The sequence below is a fragment of the Lissotriton vulgaris genome, chromosome 11, assembly GCF_964263255.1.
Source record: "Lissotriton vulgaris chromosome 11, aLisVul1.2, whole genome shotgun sequence".
Taxonomy (NCBI): domain Eukaryota; kingdom Metazoa; phylum Chordata; class Amphibia; order Caudata; family Salamandridae; genus Lissotriton; species Lissotriton vulgaris.
Window position 1 is genome coordinate 278,825,941 of NC_141699.1, and position 19,457 is coordinate 278,845,397.

General features: G+C 49.8%; 1 protein-coding gene across 1 annotated transcript in view; it reads right to left on the minus strand.

The window, feature by feature from the left end:
• The window catches only part of RASAL1 (RAS protein activator like 1), an 871,242-nt gene extending 859,197 nt beyond the window's left edge, over positions 1 to 12,045 (minus strand). The window contains exon 1 of the mRNA XM_086943242.1: positions 11,527 to 12,045. Coding sequence (XP_086799368.1) covers positions 11,527 to 11,591 — 65 coding nt within the window. The 5' untranslated portion in view covers positions 11,592 to 12,045. The remainder of the gene's footprint in view (positions 1 to 11,526) is intronic.
• Positions 12,046 to 19,457: the final 7,412 nt, after the last annotated feature.

Consider the following 19,457-nt stretch of genomic DNA (forward strand, 5'->3'; position numbering starts at 1 on the left):
CACAGAAGTAGAATCAAGTAGAAAGATGTGCACATTGCAAGCAAAGCAGCCAGGGCAAGGTAAGCAATGCTAGCTTCTATGCAGGACAAGCAATGCAGCAATCTGCGCTGTGCAAGCAGTGTACAAGCAATGCAAGACCAGCAGTGCAAGAAGCTATGCACGATAAGCATGTCAGGACGCATGTGCAGGACAAGCAATGATACGACCAACACAGTGCCAGCAATGCAGGGGCAAAAGAAGACAAGCACTACAAATAGCCATGCATGCCGGGCAATGCTAGAATTTGCACAAGCCCCGCAAAAACATCCCCTGGTGGAGCACACCACTTGAGATCACACGGAGGTGCTTTCGAAGCACCTCCGTGTGATCTCAAGTGGTGTGCTCCACCAGGGGATGTTTTTGCGGGGCTCCGCATACACGACAATATCGATATTCGTAGGTGTTCCAGACGGATAACACCACCCTACGAGAGCACCCATAACTCAGAAGTACCTCACTGATTAACCTCCCTACCTTTACGTTGTGCACCCCGCCAACTCCAATAAGAATTTGCACAAGGCAATCAATTCGAAAGGAGCCTATGGCAGGGGCGGTGGAGTGTCACCCCACTAAAGAATTGCCCCCAGAGATGGAAAAATAAAATGGTAATAAAGATAATTTGTTTTTCAAAACCATGTCCTGAGCCAAGCATTGAGGTAGGGAGGGGGAGCCGGTGGGCGGGGCATTCTGCTTTCTGCTGTTGAAATCAGTGATAGACAAGGCTCTTTAAGCTTAATGTGCACATGTCTTTTTGATCGGCCATCTTGAAACGGCTAGCCAGACATCTACAGTTTAATCCTATCTAACCCAGCTGTCCACAGCTGTCCAAAACAGGTAGCTTAGAGACAGCATAGGCAGCCACGACTCATGGAGGTAAGGGCGGTAGGGTGGTGAGGCCCTGTGGGGGGGGGGTGATTGCAACAGACGATGATGGGGAAAATTAAATAAATAATTCATGTTCCCTTGAAATCCCCCCCACCAGGCCCCAACGCTCTTACTTGCACGGGCCGCGGCTGAGCATAGGGTTCCAGTGTCCCTGGGAGCAGCATGGGATCCTGCTCCCTCCAATGCTGATGCTACCCTCATGCAGCATGAGAGCAGCACCAGGACTGTTTACTATAGTTGCCTGCCTGGAGAGAAGACCCGAGCGAGGAATAAGGCGTGCTAGGAAGGGAAGTGGAATGATTTATTTTTTTATTATACTTATTATTTTATTTTTGTCCCCGCCTCACCACACTCCTCACATGCCAGCTGCCACTGGACTATGGCAAACAATGACAGAAGCTGCACAGAATTTGCAGTGCCAAGCGCGGCGCCCTGCACAAGCAATGCCAGGATCTTCACTTGGTAAGCAATGCAGGTGCTGCATATGGCAGACAATGACAGGAGCTGCAAATGATAAGCAGTGCCAGTAGCTGTACACAGGACAAGATATCGCAGGATCTGCACCAGGCAAGCAATGCAGGAGCAACCTACTGAAAGCAATGGCAGGAGTCATGCAAGGAGTAAGCAATGCAAGGATCTACACAGGACAAGCAATGTGGGAGGAAGGCAAGCAGTGCAAGGAGCCACTCATGATAATCGATGCCATGTGCCATGCGCAGAAAAAGCAATTGCATGATCTGCACCAGGCAAGCAATGCAGGAGCAACCTACTGAAAGCAATGGCAGGAGTCATGCAAGGAGTAAGCAATGAAAGGATCCACACACGACAAGCAATGGGGAGGAAGGCAAGCAGTGCGAGGAGCCACTCATGATAATCGATCAGGCCCGGACTGGCCATAGCGGGCACCGGGCAATCCCCCGGTGCGCCGCAAGGGTGGGGGCCGGTTTTGAACCCCTGGGGGCCGAGTTTGTTACAGGGCCATTTTTGCAGGGTAGCTGCAAAATCGGCCGAAATCCGGCCCTAGCAAAGGGCTCGGTGGCACCTCCAACCCCCCCCCCCCCCCCGAGTGGGGAGGGGGGGCCGCCCGAGCACTTTGTCAGGGCCGGTTTTGGTTCCCAGTTCGGCCCTGTAATCGATGCCATGTGCCATGCGCAGAAAAAGCAATTGCATGATCTGCACAAGGCAAGCAGTGAGGAACAGCCTATAGCCAACTATAACTGGAGTACTGAAGTGCAAGCATTGCCATTGCCCTGTACTGACAAGTAATGTAAGGGACTATGCACAGAACAAGCCATGGTAGGGCATGCTCAGGGAAAACAATAGAGGAATATGAAAAGCAATGCAAGAGCATGCATGCCAGACAATGCTAGGAGCCTACACAGTGTAGGCATCGCTGGGGCAACATACGGTGCCGTGCAGGCCGAGTAATGCCAGGAGCCATGCATGCGACAAGCACTACCAGTGCCTTCACACTGCAAGCAATAAAGGGGGTATGCAAGGCATGTACTGCCAGGAGCCATGTATGCGACAAGCAATACCAGTGTGTGCACACTGCAAGCAATGAAGGGGGTATGCAAGGCATGTAATGCCAGGAGCCGTGCATGTGACAAGCAATACCAGTGCCTGCACACTGCAAGCAATAAAAGGGACATGTAAAGCATGTAATGCCAGGAGCGATGCATGTGACAAGCAATACCGTGTGTGCACACTGCAAGCAATGAATGGGTATGCAAGGCATGTAATGCCAGGAGCGATGCATGTGACAAGCAATACCAGTGCCTGCACACTGCAAGCAATGAAAGGGACATGTAAGGCGTGTAATGCCAGGAGCGATGCATGTGACAAGCAATACCAGTGCCTGCACACTGCAAGCAATAAAAGGGACATGTAAGGTGTGTAATGCCAGGAGCGATGCATGTGACAAGCAATACCAGTGCCTGCACACTGCAAGCAATAAAAGGGACATGTAAGGTGTCTAATGCCAGGAGCGATGCATGTGACAAGCAATACCAGTGCCTGCACACTGCAAGCAATGAAAGGGACATGTAAGGCGTGTAATGCCAGGAGCGATGCATGTGACAAGCAATACCAGTGCCTGCACACTGCAAGCAATAAAAGGGACATGTAAGGTGTGTAATGCCAGGAGCGATGCATGTGACAAGCAATACCAGTGTGTGCACACTGCAGGCAATGAAGCAGACATGCAACACATGTAATGCCAGGAGCTATGCATGTGACAACAATACCAGTGCCTGCACACTGCAAGCAATAAAAGGGACATGTAAGGCATGTAATGCCAGGAGCGATGCATGTGACAAGCAATACCAGTACCTGCACACTGCAAGCAATGAAGCAGACATGCAAGGCATGTAATGCCAGGAGCCATGCATGCGACAAGCAATACCAGTGTCTGCACACTGCAAGCAATGAAGCAGACATACAAGCCATGTAATGCCAGGAACCGTGCATGCAACAAGCAATACCAGTGTCTGCACACTGCAAGCAATGAAGGAGGCCTGCAAGGCATGTAATGGCAGTAGCTATGCATGCAACAAGGATTACCAGTGTCTGCACATGGCAAGCAATGAAGGGGCATGTAATACCAGGAGCCGTGCATGCGACAAGCAATACCAGTGTCTGCACACTGCAAGCAATGAAGCGGGTATGTAATGCCGGGATCCATGCATGCGACAAGCAATACCAGTGTCTGCACACTGCAAGCAATGAAGCAGACATGCAAGGCATGTAATGCCAGGAGCCGTGCATGTGACAAGCAATACCAGTGTCTGCGCACTGCAAGCAATGAAGCAGTCATGCAAGGCATGTAATGCCAGGAGCCATGCATGCAACTAGTAATACCTGTGTCTGCACACTACAAGCAATGAAGGGACATGCAAGCCATGTAATGGCAGGAGCCGTGCATGCGACAAGCAATACCAGTGTCTGCACACTGCAAGCAATGAAGGGTCATGTAATGCCAGGAGTCATGCATGCAACTAGTAATACCAGTGCCTGCACACGGCAAGCAATGAAGGGACATGCAAGCCATGTAATGGCAGGAGCCGTGCATGTGACAAGCAATATCAGTGGCTGCATACTGAAAGCAATGAAGGGGGCATGCAAGGCATGTAATGCCAGGTGCCATGCATGTCACAAGCAATATCAGTGTATGCACACTGCAAACAATGAAGCAGACATGCAAGGCATGTAATGCAAGGAGCCATGCATGCAGCAAGCAATACCAGTGGCTGCACACTGCAAGCAATGAAGGGGGTATGTAATGCTGGGAGCCATGCATGAGACAAGCATTACCAGTGTCTGCACACTCAAAGCAATCAAGGGGCATGCAAGGCATGTAATGCCAGGAGCAGTGCATGCGAAAAGCAATACCAGCGTCGGCACACTACAAGCAAATAATCAGATATGCAAGGCGTGTAATGCCAGGAGCCATGCATGCCACAAGCAATACCAGTGTCTGCACACTGCATGCAATAAAGCAGACATGCAAAGCATGTAATACCAGGAGCCATGCATGCCACAAGCAATACCAGTGTCTGCACACTGCAAGAAATGAAGGGGCATGCAAGGCATGTAATGCCAGGAGCAGTGCATGCGGCAAGCAATACCAGTGTCTGCACACTGCAAGCATCGAAGGGGCATGTAATGCCAGGAGCCATGCATGCGACAAGCAATACCAGTGTCTCCACACTGCAAGCAATGAAGCAGACATGCAAGGCATGTAATGCCAGGAGCTGTGCATGCGTGACAAGCAATACCAGTGCCTGCACACTGCAAGCAATGAAGCAGACATGCAAGGCATGTAATGCCAGGAGCAGTGCATGCGCAAAGCAATAACAGTGTTTGCACATTGCAAGCAATGAAGGGGCATGCAAGGTATGTAATGCCTGGAGCTGTGCATGCGACAAGCAATACCAGCGTCTGCACCCTGCAAGCAATGAAGGGGGCATGCAAGGCATGTAATGCCAGGAGCCATGCATGCGACAAGCAATACCAGTGTCTGCACACTGCAAACAATGAAGCAGACATGCAAGGCATGTAATGCCAGGAGCCATGCATGCGACAAGCAATACCAGTGTCTGCACACTGCAAGCAATGAAGAGGCATGCAAGGCATGTAATGCCAGGAGCCATGCATGTGACAAGCAATACCAGTGTCTGCACACTGCAAGCAATAAAAGGGACATGTAAGGCGTGTAATGCCAGGAGCGATGCATGTGACAAGCAATACCAGTGTGTGCACACTGCAGGCAATGAAGCAGACATGCAACACATGTAATGCCAGGAGCTATGCATGTGACAACAATACCAGTGCCTGCACACTGCAAGCAATAAAAGGGACATGTAAGGCATGTAATGCCAGGAGCGATGCATGTGACAAGCAATACCAGTGTGTGCACACTGCAGGCAATGAAGCAGACATGCAACACATGTAATGCCAGGAACTATGCATGTGACAAGCAATACCAGTACCTGCACACTGCAAGCAATGAAGCAGACATGCAAGGCATGTAATGCCAGGAGCCATGCATGCGACAAGCAATACCAGTGTCTGCACACTGCAAGCAATGAAGCAGACATACAAGCCATGGAATGCCAGGAACCGTGCATGCAACAAGCAATACCAGTGTCTGCACACTGCAAGCAATGAAGGAGGCCTGCAAGGCATGTAATGGCAGTAGCCATGCATGCAACAAGGAATACCAGTGTCTGCACATGGCAAGCAATGAAGGGGCATGTAATACCAGGAGCCGTGCATGCGACAAGCAATACCAGTGTCTGCACATGGCAAGCAATGAAGGGGCATGTAATGCCCGGAGCCATGCATGTCACAAGCAATACCAGTGTCTGCGCACTGCAAGCAATGAAGGAGGCCTGCAAGGCATGTAATGCCAGGAGCCATGCATGCGACAAGCAATACCAGTGTCTGCACACTGCAAGCAATGAAGCAGACATACAAGCCATGTAATGCCAGGAACCGTGCATGCAACAAGCAATACCAGTGTCTGCACACTGCAAGCAATGAAGGAGGCCTGCAAGGCATGTAATGGCAGTAGCCATGCATGCAACAAGGAATACCAGTGTCTGCACATGGCAAGCAATAAAGGGGCATGTAATACCAGGAGCCGTGCATGCGACAAGCAATACCAGTGTCTGCACACTGCAAGCAATGAAGCGGGTATGTAATGCCGGGATCCATGCATGCGACAAGCAATACCAGTGTCTGCACACTGCAAGCAATGAAGCAGACATGCAAGGCATGTAATGCCAGGAGCCGTGCATGTGACAAGCAATACCAGTGTCTGCGCACTGCAAGCAATGAAGCAGTCATGCAAGGCATGTAATGCCAGGAGCTGTGCATGTGGCAAGCAATACCAGTGTCTGCACACTGCAAGCAATAAAAGGGGCATGCAAGGCATGTAATGCCAGGAGCAGTGCTTGAGGCAAGCAATACCAGTGTCTGCACACTGCAAGCAATGAAGGGGCATGCAAGGTATGTAATGCCAGGATCCATGCATGCGACAAGCAATACCAGTGTCTGCACACTGCAAGCAATAAAAGGGGCATGTAATGCCAGGAGCAGTGCATGTGGCAAGCAATGCCAGTGTGTGCACACTACAAGCAATGAAGGGGGCATGCAAGGCATGTAATGCCAGGAGCTGCACACATGTCTGGACATTGCATGCAAAATGGGGGCAATGCAAGGCAAGCGATGCCAGGAGGCTTACAGTACAAACAATGCCAGGAGCCTTGAGCGAAAGCAATGTAAGAGCAATGTACAAAAAGATCAAATGTCAGCAAAGAGAAAGAGATACCATCGCCCATGCAGGGTAAATGAAACCATGTGCTGCGCAGAGCAATTGACTGCAGCAGAGGTGAAAGCAAATTGATGTTAAAAGTCAAACAGGGCAAGTGGTGCAGTATCTTTATAGAGCAGGCGCAGAACAGAGTAGGGCAAGCAATGTTTGGAACTGTGCAGTGCTCGCCATGCACAGAGTCATGCAGGGCAACAGATACTGATAGTACGGCAACGCAAGCCATGCCAGGGACACTGCAAGGTATGCAGTGTCAGGATTTATGAAGGACAAGCAACACCATGAATCATTCAGGGCAACTGAAGCAGGCGCAGCCACGCAGCAAGTGGGTGCCTGTAAATGCCGCCAGCCGCTGTAGTCAAAGGCGGACAAGAGCTCATGCAGTGCATGCGATGCCAGGAGTCACCCACGAAGCAGTGGCAGGAGTCGTGTATTGCAGGAGTTGCCTGGAGCCTTAGCACAGCAAGAGATGCTACTAGCTGGGCAGAGTGAGAGGTGCCAGGATATACGCAGGGCAAGCAAAGCAGGAGCCTCTCCGCATCAAGCAGTGCCGGAATCCACGCGGGAATCAACGAAACAGCATGGGTGGAATGCTTGAATTCATCTCAGCCGCTGGTAATTACAAAGCACGCACCCCAGTCCATCATTCATTTGCACACCGCGTCACCTCTGATCAGGCCGGCTTATGCAAAGCAGCTTTGGTTCTTCTCCACTAGGAACAGTCCAGGCTGCACTGCCTAGGCAGGCCCTCCCCAAAACAAAACACAAGCAGCCCAGGACCGGTTTCACCCTGATTGCAGCTCATCAGTCGGGTGCAGCTTGGTTTCAGTGACACAGTGAGCACAGGACCCATGTATGGACATTGCACTTAAGTAAACAAAACAGAAGGGACTGGAGTGCTTGAATCAATTTCGGTCACTGGTAATTAGAAAAGCAGCATCCCAGTCCTTCATTATTTTGCTCACCATGTCACTTCAGATTAGGCCCAGCTATATACAAATCAGCCTTGGTCCTGCTGCAGGAGGAAGAGTCCATCCTGACCTGCAAAGCAAGGCCACACAGGGTGGGTGATATCAGGAGATTTGCTTCGCAATCGTGCAAGCCGTGCTAGAACCCATGTAGTGTAACGAATGCAAGTAGCTTCCATTTAGGGGGAATCTCTGCCCAATGATGTATGAACCATGCAAGGCCGGTGAAATCAGGAGCCATGCAAGGCAAGCTGTGCCAAAAGGGCATGCAACGCCAGGTTTGAAAAGGCCAAGAGATGACTGGAGCCAAGCAGCGCAAATGCCAGAAGTGCAGGGCAAGCAGAGAATACAACGGAAGGAACTGTGCAGGGCATGCAGTGTCAGGAGCAGTGCTCAACTTGAGCCGGCGGCTTCCGGTGCTCAGCACTGGCACTTAATCATCAACACTGGAGCTTGACAGTCTACCACAGGGTGGCACTGTCTGGCTAATTTAGAGATTATTACAAAAACACTTCATTATTAATTCAATAGAAAGCAAAACTGACTATTACATGTCGCCCGAGCCACTCTTATAGCTTTGGGGGCCTGAAATAGCTGAAATGTCACACTTGCAAGAGTGTGGAGGTTAGTGGTTGGGTTGTTACAATCATTGGCAGCACAGCAGGGGCAATGTGTGGTGCAAGCTGCAGTAGCCGACTGACAAGAGCCCTAGCACTTATTTTTTACAAATTAAGCACTGGCAGGAGGAATGCAGAACAGGTTCTCGACAGCAGTGTAGGGCAGGCGTACAACACCCATTGGACTCAAAGGGCTTCAGCCCCCATTCCCTGCCCCCCCTCCCCCCCCCTCGTGTGTGGCAGCCCGGGATGAGACAGCTTCCCAGGCGCACAGACAGCCGCACCCGAGCACTTCACAGGTCTTTAAAAGACCATTTGCATGTTAATGAGGCCTTGCTGTTGTTTCACCCCTTCTAAGAGCCCCTGCAGCTCCACTCTGCATGGTGCTTAAAGATTCACCCCCCCCCCCCCGATTTTGTTCTTAGCCCCCCTAATCCCCCCCCCCCAGTCCCCCCCCCCCTCCCGAAATGTGGCTGTAGTTGCGCCTGTGGTGTAGGGCAAGTGATGCCAGTGCGCTTGGAGGGTAAGCAGTGCTGTCCTGAGAGCATGGGGTGACGTGATATCAGGACTCAGGTCATGTAGGTAATGCCATATGAGAGAGCAGGGGATGGCAGAATCCGTGCAGGGCCGGCAATGCTGAGAGCGGTGCAGGGGGTGCTACCCGGACCTATGCAGGGCAGGCAGTGCCACATGACACACAGAGCAGGTGGTAGAAGACCAGCACAAGGCAAACAATGCCAGGAGTCGTGATCCCATGAGCAATGTAGGGCACGCAATACCATGTGCCATACGGAGCAGGTGTTGCCGGTGAGGGCAAGTGACGTCAGGAAACGCAAGCGATGCAAGAGCTGGCCAGATCAAGATAAGCCAGGGCCAAGCAAGGCAAGCCCCCAGGAGCAATGCTGAGCAAGCGAGGCCGAAGACACGCAGGTCAGTCAGTGCCAGGCACCACGCGGGACGCTTGAGGCCAGGACCTGAAGAAGGCAACAAATCCCAGGGCCATGCCGCCTCGTTATGCTTCGCACAGTCCAAACGATGCTAGTAGTCGTGAAGGGCAAGTAGTACCAGGATTGCGCAGGGGTGCAATGCCAGGAGCTACAGGAGACAAGTGAGGGCAGGCATAGCAAGTAGTGTCAGGTGCTGGGCAGAGCAAGACATGCCAGGCAAGCACCTTCAGGAGCCATACAGGACACCCAGGAGCAATCAATGCCAGGAGCCACAGAGGACAGGTGAGGGCAGGCATAGCAAGTAGTGGCAGGTGCTGGGTGCAGCAAGACATGCCAGGCAAGCACCTCCAGGAGCCATACAGGACACCCAGGAGCAATCAATGCCAGGAGCCACAGAGGACAAGTGAGGGCGGGCATAGCAAGTAGTGTCAGGTGCAGGGCAGAGCAAGACACGCCAGGCAAGCACCTCCAGGACCCTTACAGGTCACCCAGGAGCAATCCATGCCAGAAGCCACAGAGGACAAGTGAGGGCGGGCATAGCAAGTAGTGTCAGGTGCTGGGCAGAGCAAGACATGCCAGGCAAGCACCTCCAGGAGCCAAACAGGTCACCCAAGAGCAATCAATGCCAGGAGCCACAGAGGACAAGTGAGGGTGGGCATAGCAAGTAGTGTCAGGTGCTGGGCAGAGCAAGACATGCCAGGCAAGCACCTCCAGGAGCCATATAGGTCACCCAGGAGCAATCAATACCAGGAGCCAAAGAGGACAAGTGAGGGCGGACATAGCAAGGAGTGTGTCAAGACATGCCAGGAGCCACAGGGGACCAGTGGGGAAAACATAGCAAGTAGTGTCAGGTGCTGGGCACAGCAAGACATGCCAGGCAAGCACCTCCAGGAGCCATATAGGTCACCCAGGAGCAATCACTGCCAGGAGCCACAGGGGACAATGGACGCCAAGCATAGCAAGTGGTGTGTCGGGTGCTGAGCAGAGCAAGACATGCCAGGACCCACAGGGGACCAGTGAGGGCAGGCATAGCAAGTAGTGTCAGAAGCTGGGCAGAGCAAGAAATCCCTGAAGGTGACACGCCATGCAAGCACCTCCAGAGCCACACAGGTCACCCAGCAGGACCCAAAGAGGGCAATGGACGCCGAGCATTGCAAGTGATGCCTGGACCGATGCTGGGAGGAGCCAGGCAAGGCGAGCGCCCCAGGAGCCATGCAGTGCAATCAGTGCCAAGCGCCACAGGCGGCAATAGACACCAGGCAAGTGAATGATGCGGGCAACTAAACAGAGCAGGACATTGCCAGGTGGAGCCAGGCAAGGCGAGCATCCCCTGAAGCCATGCAGGTCAACCAAGTGCGATCAATGCCAGGGGTCACAGAGGGCAAGAGACGCCAGGCATGACAGCGGTGCCAGGGGCTTTTCAGAGCAAGGCATGCCAGGATGAACCACGCAGGGCAGGTACCCCCAGGAGCCAGGATTTTGCCATCAATTCCGAAAGACATAGGGCAGTCAATGCCAGGAGCCACAGGGGGGCAATTGACGTCAGGAGGGGGGCAATGGACGTCAGGAGCCGCGCAAAGGATGGTATGCCAGCGGTGTGGTGGCTGTATGTTGCCACCTGTGCTATTTTAAAGACTCGGTAGTTCTTACCCTCTGCTCTGTCCTGAATAGGCATTTCTCGAACGCGCCAACGTGCCAATAACTTTCATTGACGGGCTTTACAAGCTCCAGACCCCAGGGGCAGAATTCTATTTTAGTTAATTGTTTTATCCGTAGTTGGTAATTCACTTATCCTATAACCTGTGATCAACTCATCGCCCTCGTTGCTAAGTTAAAGCGTCCTCGGGTCTGCATGAATAATACAAATTCACAAATAGTGACTCCTCTCCCTGGGCAGAGATTTGTAGAAATCAGATTGGAGCTGTGTCTGCTCTGCAACAGCCAGAAGACACGGTTTCAAATCCTAGCTTTCCACTACTTTGTGAACAACGTTTGATCCTGAGCAAACCACTTTAAGCCTCCCTCTCACACACACATGAACTTAATCACACACCACACACTTGTTCTCTATCACTCTCTCTCACACACACACACATTGTCTCTCTTTGTCTCGGTTAGCTTTTCACATAAAAAGACAGCGCCTTGCAACACGCTCAACCCCAGAATAAAGCGCTATGTAAAAACCTGTGATTTGTTTTAACTTATCGATATCTGAGACAACATTAAAGAGCACTTACACATCCTTGGCGGGCAGGCTCCGTCCTTCCACCACCCTGAAGTACAGGGATGTATTTTTGGCCATGCTGCTCGACGAGGAGTATCAACAAACTTGTTCTTGTTCTGGTGTAAAGGTCTACCGATTGGCATCAAATCCGGGAGGAGGAGGGCCCGTCAGAGCTGGGTGTCCGGCAGCCCGGTGCCCATCCTGGCGTCAGGTCCGGCCGTGCATCGGGAGCCTTGAAGGGAGAGAGCCTGCAGAGACCGCGCTGTGGGCAGCGCTGGCTATGCTAGGAAGCAGCAGGTGGCAGCCGAAAGAGGGTTGTTGTCTGGTGACAGAGCCCGCTCCTGGCCCCGCTTTTCAGAGGCATCTACCGCTCCACCTTTGCCCAGGCAGGTAGGAGACTGGCCGCGGAAGCCTGGTGCCTCACGGTCGCACTCTGTGGGGTGTTTTTTTCCTCTGGAGGTGTGGACAGGTGGGCGCAGGGGGCTGTCGTGCCGCTGCAAGGACTGACGGAGAAGAAGCCACTTTGGTCTCTGACAGCTACAGGTTGTAGCCGAGGAGAGGGAACTGCAGGAGACGCGCGGAAGATAAAGAGAAGCAGGCGGACCTCTGCCGCCCCCTGCTGGTAGCAGTGGGGCGCTGATGACACAGAGAAAAGCGGGAGGGACTGGCTTCGTTGCCACAGCGCATCCATCATCCCTCCAGCTAATTTACTTATCCGTGCATTCGGCTCATTTATGCATCTGTTCACTTGACTTTCCGTGTCTATATATTCCGACGTGTTTATTGCCCATACATTAAGTTTTGCATGTATTATATGTATTTTTTTATTTCTATGTCTGTTCAAGGATTTGTTTCAAGTATTAATTAGTTCAATTGCTTTTTAATTAGCTGTGCACAATCCCGCTTATGTCCAAACCCTTCGATTCCATCGTACCACTCCTTCGAACTAAAACATCCGGCTTTAAACAACATTAACGTGCTTTCCACTTCTCGATGTTGTTGCGTGTGTTTTCTTCGTGGCCTTACGGCTAGAGCTGCCGACTTTGGCGCTGGGGGACGAGGTTTGAGCGTCAGCTAACCTTACTGTGATTGTGGACAAATCACTAATCTCCCCGTACCTTCCAGAAACGAACGTGTCCTTGTGAAACGTAACTTCAGCTCTTGTATAAAGCGCTCTAATACCTTCGGGTCTATATCGCCCTATAATAAATGTGCAAAAAATAAGGTATTTATTCCCGCCTTTTCTCAATTAATATCGAAGGGAAGTTAAATGAATCACTCCCTGTTCCCTTTTCACCTCGCCGCTCACTGAAGATTTCGCACGTCAACAGAAATCCCTGGAGAATCTCGGGGAACAAATTTCTCCTTAGGGTTACGAGTCATTCCCGTGCCACCTAGGCTGATGGGGGCAGCAGGGTGTGAGGGTCACTGTACCAAAATAAGGAGAGATTCACAACGGATTACCCAGACAGCAAAATTGGCCAGATCGAGGTGTCATGAGAATATGGGGGTGTCACTGTCTGCCCTCGTGCCAGTGGTGGTGCCTGGTTAATGCGTGTGCGCTTTATTGCCCGTCTGCACATGGGCAGCCAGCGGGCAGACATTCACAGGAATGTGCCCGAATCTCAGCTCCTAAGAGCGGGCATGCCAGCTTCTGCCAAGCTACATCAATAGCGGCCTGTTGCTGGGGAAATTCAGACGCACGGGCTCTCGTCACTTCTGACATCAGACCGGGCTTCCCCACCTCCTCTGTGAACCCACCTCACAGCGGGGGCCATCCAGCCCCTTCTCTACCGGCTCAGCCCTCCCCGGAGGGGATTCAAGTAGAGATTATGACAGCAGGCCTGATCGCAGCTCCAGATTCCTTCAAAGACCGTTTAAGATAACACCCACTTATGTTTGTGCCTCGAGCACAGAGGTGGGATTCGGGAGCTAAGGGAGGGGGTTACTGCGACAGAGTTACCATGCAGCTATCGTGTCCTACACGGTGATGCTTCGACCACCAACAAAAAGACAACCCTTCTTTCTTAACCGTATTATGGAAACACGCATCGGTGAAACACGACAGGGCCGGCATTGGCCGCCAGCCTTCAGGGTTTGTCGGTTCTTTTTTTTTGTTTGTTTTGTAATGAGTTTTGCGAAACCTAAAAAACATAAACATATGTATTTGACCTCAAAAAGTGCCTATTCTCGTACTATTCCAAGGCAATTGGAGAACTATTTTGTGAGCGGATGTGCTCCTTGTGAAAGGGCTGGACCCATCACTCAGCGTAAAGTGATGGCTGTAGTCTGCTGACCATTACCCCAGCTGTATGCAGTAGTAGGCGAAATACAAATGTGAATGACGCAATGACAGACCAGTACGTGAAGGGCTGGCTGAAAGCCCCTGTAAGTAAGTATATTACATATATAATTTTAATAAAATGAAAAGGTCCGCGCTAAAGCCAGCCTTAGAAAAGCAGAACATGAGTAAGAGTTTGGAGTTAGTCGGTTGTATGGAGAGGAGTATGGTTGCGGATCCGTATATGTCGTCCTGTGTCATCTTTCACCAACAATAGGTGTTAATGGCTTTCAGCGCCTTGGTCTCTGTCTCTCATAGAACAGGCACCACCAAGTCTCCAATTTAGGTCAGGGAAGAGAGGGAAAGGGCACAATAATCTTAAGAGAACATTCCAGCTCGATCTATCTAGACGTATTACAGGAATTAATCCAACATAGTTACTGACCCAAGATCTTCATTCTGATATTTATTATTCATAAACTGCTTGTGATCACATACATTTCACATATTTGTACCTAAATTACATCACATTTTTACCAAATTCTTTTATATAAAAAATACACATTGCACTACTTTGTCCTATCAGAAAAAATACATACAATAACACATACATGACCAAAAAAGAAAAAAAACGACACCACAACAAGGTTAAAATACATTAATTCATAAAACTACTCTGCACCCCACTTGTAATGTACTACCACTCATTCACACCCACACAATACACTGACACGTACTCCTAGCATACACTTCTCATAACCCCAGAATAATCCTAAATAGCCCAACAATGAGGCCCCTTCTTTTAATCTTCCATTGCTGTGTCTTGGTCCGGGGTCTCCACACAACCATGATCAACACACGTTTCGGTGGGTACACAATTTGCTTGACCACCTTCTTCAGGACCTATGTCCAATAGTTTGATTCACCCAGCACAACAAGTGTAGGTACATTAAATTGAAAACTGATCCTGTTTTTTTTTTTGAGTTTTTCTTTTTTTTAAACTGATCCTGTTGTAATTTCTTGTGGCAACTCAACTAGAAAAAAACATCTCTTGTGTAACCATGACATCCCTTCCCTATAAGGTACATTCCACCATCACTGCATCACCTCATGTGGCTGAATGTTTAGATCCAAAGTTCAAAAAACAAGCAGCCTTGGATCCCATATTGTATCACAATTACTGATTGGCACACTTCTCTTCCTTCTCCTGGCAACTACTTTGGCAACTTAAATCACACAGCAGGCGTTTTGCAATAAGCGTCTTAGGCACGTCACCCGGGCGAGTGACGTGCTTAAGATGGTTATTGCGAGACTGCTGTAGTCAGTGGAATGAGTGAATGAAGCTAAGTTTTATAGTACAACAGCGACCTCGCAGGGCTTAATTTGTAAAAAGGAAAAAAAAAGTCTTGATCATATGTCATGTCCATCTCTTCCACCACCCTATACTTCGTGTATCTTTATCCTACTTTTGCAGTTTCTTTTTATCAACTCAGTTAGCCCTATTATCATTGTTTTCCTATATTTATCTTCCGCCATTGCTTCTTATTTTTCTACTTTCTCTCGCTTATGCCAAGTCATAAACTCCAAAAATGAGTGCATATGGCCATCAGCACAAATTAAGCACTTTCAAAAGGTACTCCAGTGTTTTGGTTGAATGACTGATTGAAGACTGCAACACAAATAATAGTTAACATAAGAGATGGTAAGACATATCTTCAAGGTCATCTAAAAGGCACATAGAGTAGAAATGTACTGGAGATGGGCAGGCAGGAGCTCCAAAGCTTTGCAGTGGCTTGGTACAATGCTCCGGTCGTTGCGTGGCAAGCACAAGTGATGGTCAGCAAGTGGGTGGTTGTAAATTCCATCATTCTGGCTGATACTTATCTAGTAAAACATGTGCAAAGAATTAAAAAAAAAAAGATTGTTATTAATACAAACATCAAACAGCAGCATTGGTGATCATACAATAAAAGCAATAAGCCAAAGTACAATAGGGACCATCAATAGTGCAATATTTGTTGGGAATATCCCAGGTCAGGATGAAGCGAGGTCCCATATTAATTGTCAAAGTGAGGTCTGTGAAAGTGCCACAAGCAACAAACAAACAAAACAATCATACAGTCCTACCCACACTCACGGCCTCCGCACCACCCCCGGAAGTGTGTAAAGAGCAGTGGAACAGGAGAGCAACCCCCACAACGCCATGCAAATCCCGCACATTGTCAGTGGTCAATCACAGTAGAGGGATGCTTTAGTCCAAGCGCAAAACTCAGGTAGCATCTTAGCAGGGAATCAATAAGGGCATATACATGACACTGTCAGCAACATCATCCTCACTCTCTTCCCGCTGAAAGTCAGCCAAGATGGTGTCCCAGGCTCTCACAAGCTCAATGGGTTTCCTATCCTGAGTCACTTCACGGAGCAAAGCAATCCCTTCCCATGCCGCCCATCACTATGCATCTACCCTCCAACCCTCCAAACGGGTGCCCTCAACATGTTTCCAGAGCTTAGTAATTCCACGCTTTGCCAGTACCAAGGCTAGATCAATGAACCAGTTAGTGACCGTATATTTAGCAGGGCGAGGATAGAGGCTAAATCGGGACGTAGGTGTGACAGCAGTCTATAGCCTTCGCTAAAAGACGCACCACCTCAGCCCAATAAAAGGTCAGTTGAGGGCACCCCAAGAGCATGTGAAGGAGGTCACCGGAAGCAACATGACAGCGTGGGGTCGATGGGAAATAAACACTAAGGGGCCCATTATGATGGCGGGCGGACTTTGCCCGCCTGCCACCGTACCGGCAAACGGGACCGACCACCAGAGGTGCAGCAGTCTCGCTGTGCTCATTAGGATGCGACCGCCACCCTGGAGGTCGCATCCCTCATATTCAACATTGTGGCAGGCGGTGCTGTAAGCAGCACCCGCCACAATGTTGAATATGCATGTTGTGCATTGGCATGCACAACGTGACAGGCACCTTGCGGTGCCTGCCACTTTGTGCATGCCAATGTAGGGGGGTACCATAGGTACCCCCCAAGTGCAGCCCCCCAACCTCCCCAGAGGCCTGCAATGGGCCCCCAAAGTGAACTCTGCATGCCTTTCCATGGTGGAGTCTCCGCCATGGAAAGGTATTCTACAGCACACATCGTAATATGGATGGCGGTGCCTGCAAGTCACCGCCACCATATTATGGGCCTTTTCTGCCCAGCAGGCAATCGTGACGATTGCCTGCGAGCGGAAAAGAGGCAGACAGACTTTCCGTTCGCAGCGGTACCCCCGCCATGCTAATGTGGCGGGGGTAAATGGCCGTCCGGCAGTGAGATTTGGCGGGCGGATCGCCACAGCCGGTTGGGCAGTGGAGATCCACCTGCCATGATAATAGGCCTCTATGTTTCATGGGCGTGAGGTATGCCGGCTGAAAAACATATAACAGAAAAGTGTCGATGGGTCTACAAAGCATTAAAAAGTCTACCATAATATGTATCCTGACTGTCCTATGAAGTCCTACCAAAGGAAAAAGTGAAAATCACAAAAACATGAAGGATACCCTCATCTCAATGTGTTTTTGAAAGGATACCCATCAGTCTCCACACGGAACCGCCCTTCATGATTTGGGATTCCTCAGAAATCAACCTCTTGGAGACCTACCCGTAACTGAGGAAGCCTTGATCAAATCGCTTCCAAACACCAAGTAGTTGCCAGAATAGTCTGAGTATAGATGGTACGAACCTTCAAGTGGATATGAGACTGATTAGCAGTGCATGTGAGAAAGAATGTGAATAGTGGTGAACATATAATTGGGTGAGGGAGCAAAGTGAAGTTTATTCTGGTTCAGTTCACTCCTCCAATATTAAAAAAGCAGCAAAAGCAGTTTTAACAAATAACTGCCTGGGTGAAAGAAGTGGTCGACATGTTCCAGCAAATATGTTGGACACCTGTGTCCATTGCCTTCATCAGGACCTAGATATAACTTATGCTACTGCAGGGTGAAAGTGCAAAAATGAATAAACAAGATCAAGTGACTGCATATATATCTTACTATGACAAGGAAAAAGATCACCTGAGATCCTAGGTGTCTTCTTGGCCTAGTACGGTTGAGTCTGCATGTCACTGATAGGAAAACAAACAAACACAGGCACACAGTGAGTGTACATATAAGTAACAATGGTAGACAAAATGGAAATATGTAATTTCTAACCATACTTTGCTATAAAAGGAGTATATCATAGGCAACATTAAAGTTTGCTGTCATTTAGATACACAAAGGTATTACGTTTTTATTCCTACATGTGAAACAAACTCCATCTTATCCAAATCATAGGAGTTGAGGACCTCACCCCACCTGGCAGCGGCTCAGGCAATGACGGAAGCACCGCTCTGGTTAAAAAGGAAACAAAAAACACAGAGATATGTGATTGCTGCCTATCAAATAAACAGTATACAGGGAAGTGAATCTGTACATCCATGGTAGTTGGTAAATAGATGTTTTAACTGATTAGAGAACAGCCCTGGTATGCGCCTGGGCTGTGTGAGATATCTTAAAGACATGATGAGCTGCCTACGCCTACTCGTACTGGTGCCGTCATCTCCAGCTAACTGATAGTCCATGCTGTGTGTGGAACTTTCATCTTCGTTCCTGTGGACTTGGACAAGGCCGACAAGTGGTTGCTGCACTCTAAAGTTCGCATGATGGTTTGGCCGGCCACCTTGGCCTGGCCAAACCGTCATGCGCACTTTGCATGTTCACCACCCAGGCTGCATTACAGCCTGTGTGGCGAACATGTCCAGGTTTCCATCCCCGTCTGATCGCTGAACAGCAGCTCTCAGACCAATCACAGCACTACATTGCAGCATTGTGATAGTTTCAGGGGAGCCTGGGTGCTTCCTTCTTCTGGCCGGAGTGGAGGGACGACGTGGGAGAGACTCCGGAGAGACACAGCGATCAGGTAAGTGATTTAATTTTTTTAAACCTTCCACCTCAATTTCCCGACAGCCACCCCCCCCTATGACCCCTGTACCGTACTGAGTATTGGGATTGGCTGGGCTGCGCCGGGCATGCACCGTCATTGCAGTGCCAATGGCTTCAGGTACAGCTTGGAGTGAGGAGGGCGTTGTGAATGAGGCAGACCTCACCCTGCATGGAAACTCATGATCTTTGCAAAGAGCCATTATTATACGTGTTCATGTCTAGTGAATAGGCAGTGGAGCTGTGGCAAGAGTGACCCACTTTGGATCAGAAATTGAAAACTAGGTAACATTATGCCACTATGCGGGATTAAAGTATGAGCTCCTTCTGAGTCTTTCCAAAAATGACAGAATGCATACTACTATTGCCTCTCCCTGCATTATTGAAATATGTGAATTGACCGAAAAGCAAGCATACAGTAGGCTTCCTTTATCGGTCAACTCACATATTTCAATTGCGCAGGGAGAGGTGATAATAGTTTGCAGTCTGTCATTCTTGGAGTGGCACCAGAGTAACATGAAGCCCTACCGCTTTTAAAATGGCACCAGCCACCACTGTGTGAATTAAACTAGACATAAGGGAAAGTAGACAGTGCACCAGAATGCCATTAAAATTCTTATAGTCAACATTTAACATTGACAAGGGCAGACAGGTGGTGACATCCATGGCAGGTTTACCAGGCTTGAGTAGGCAGACAAT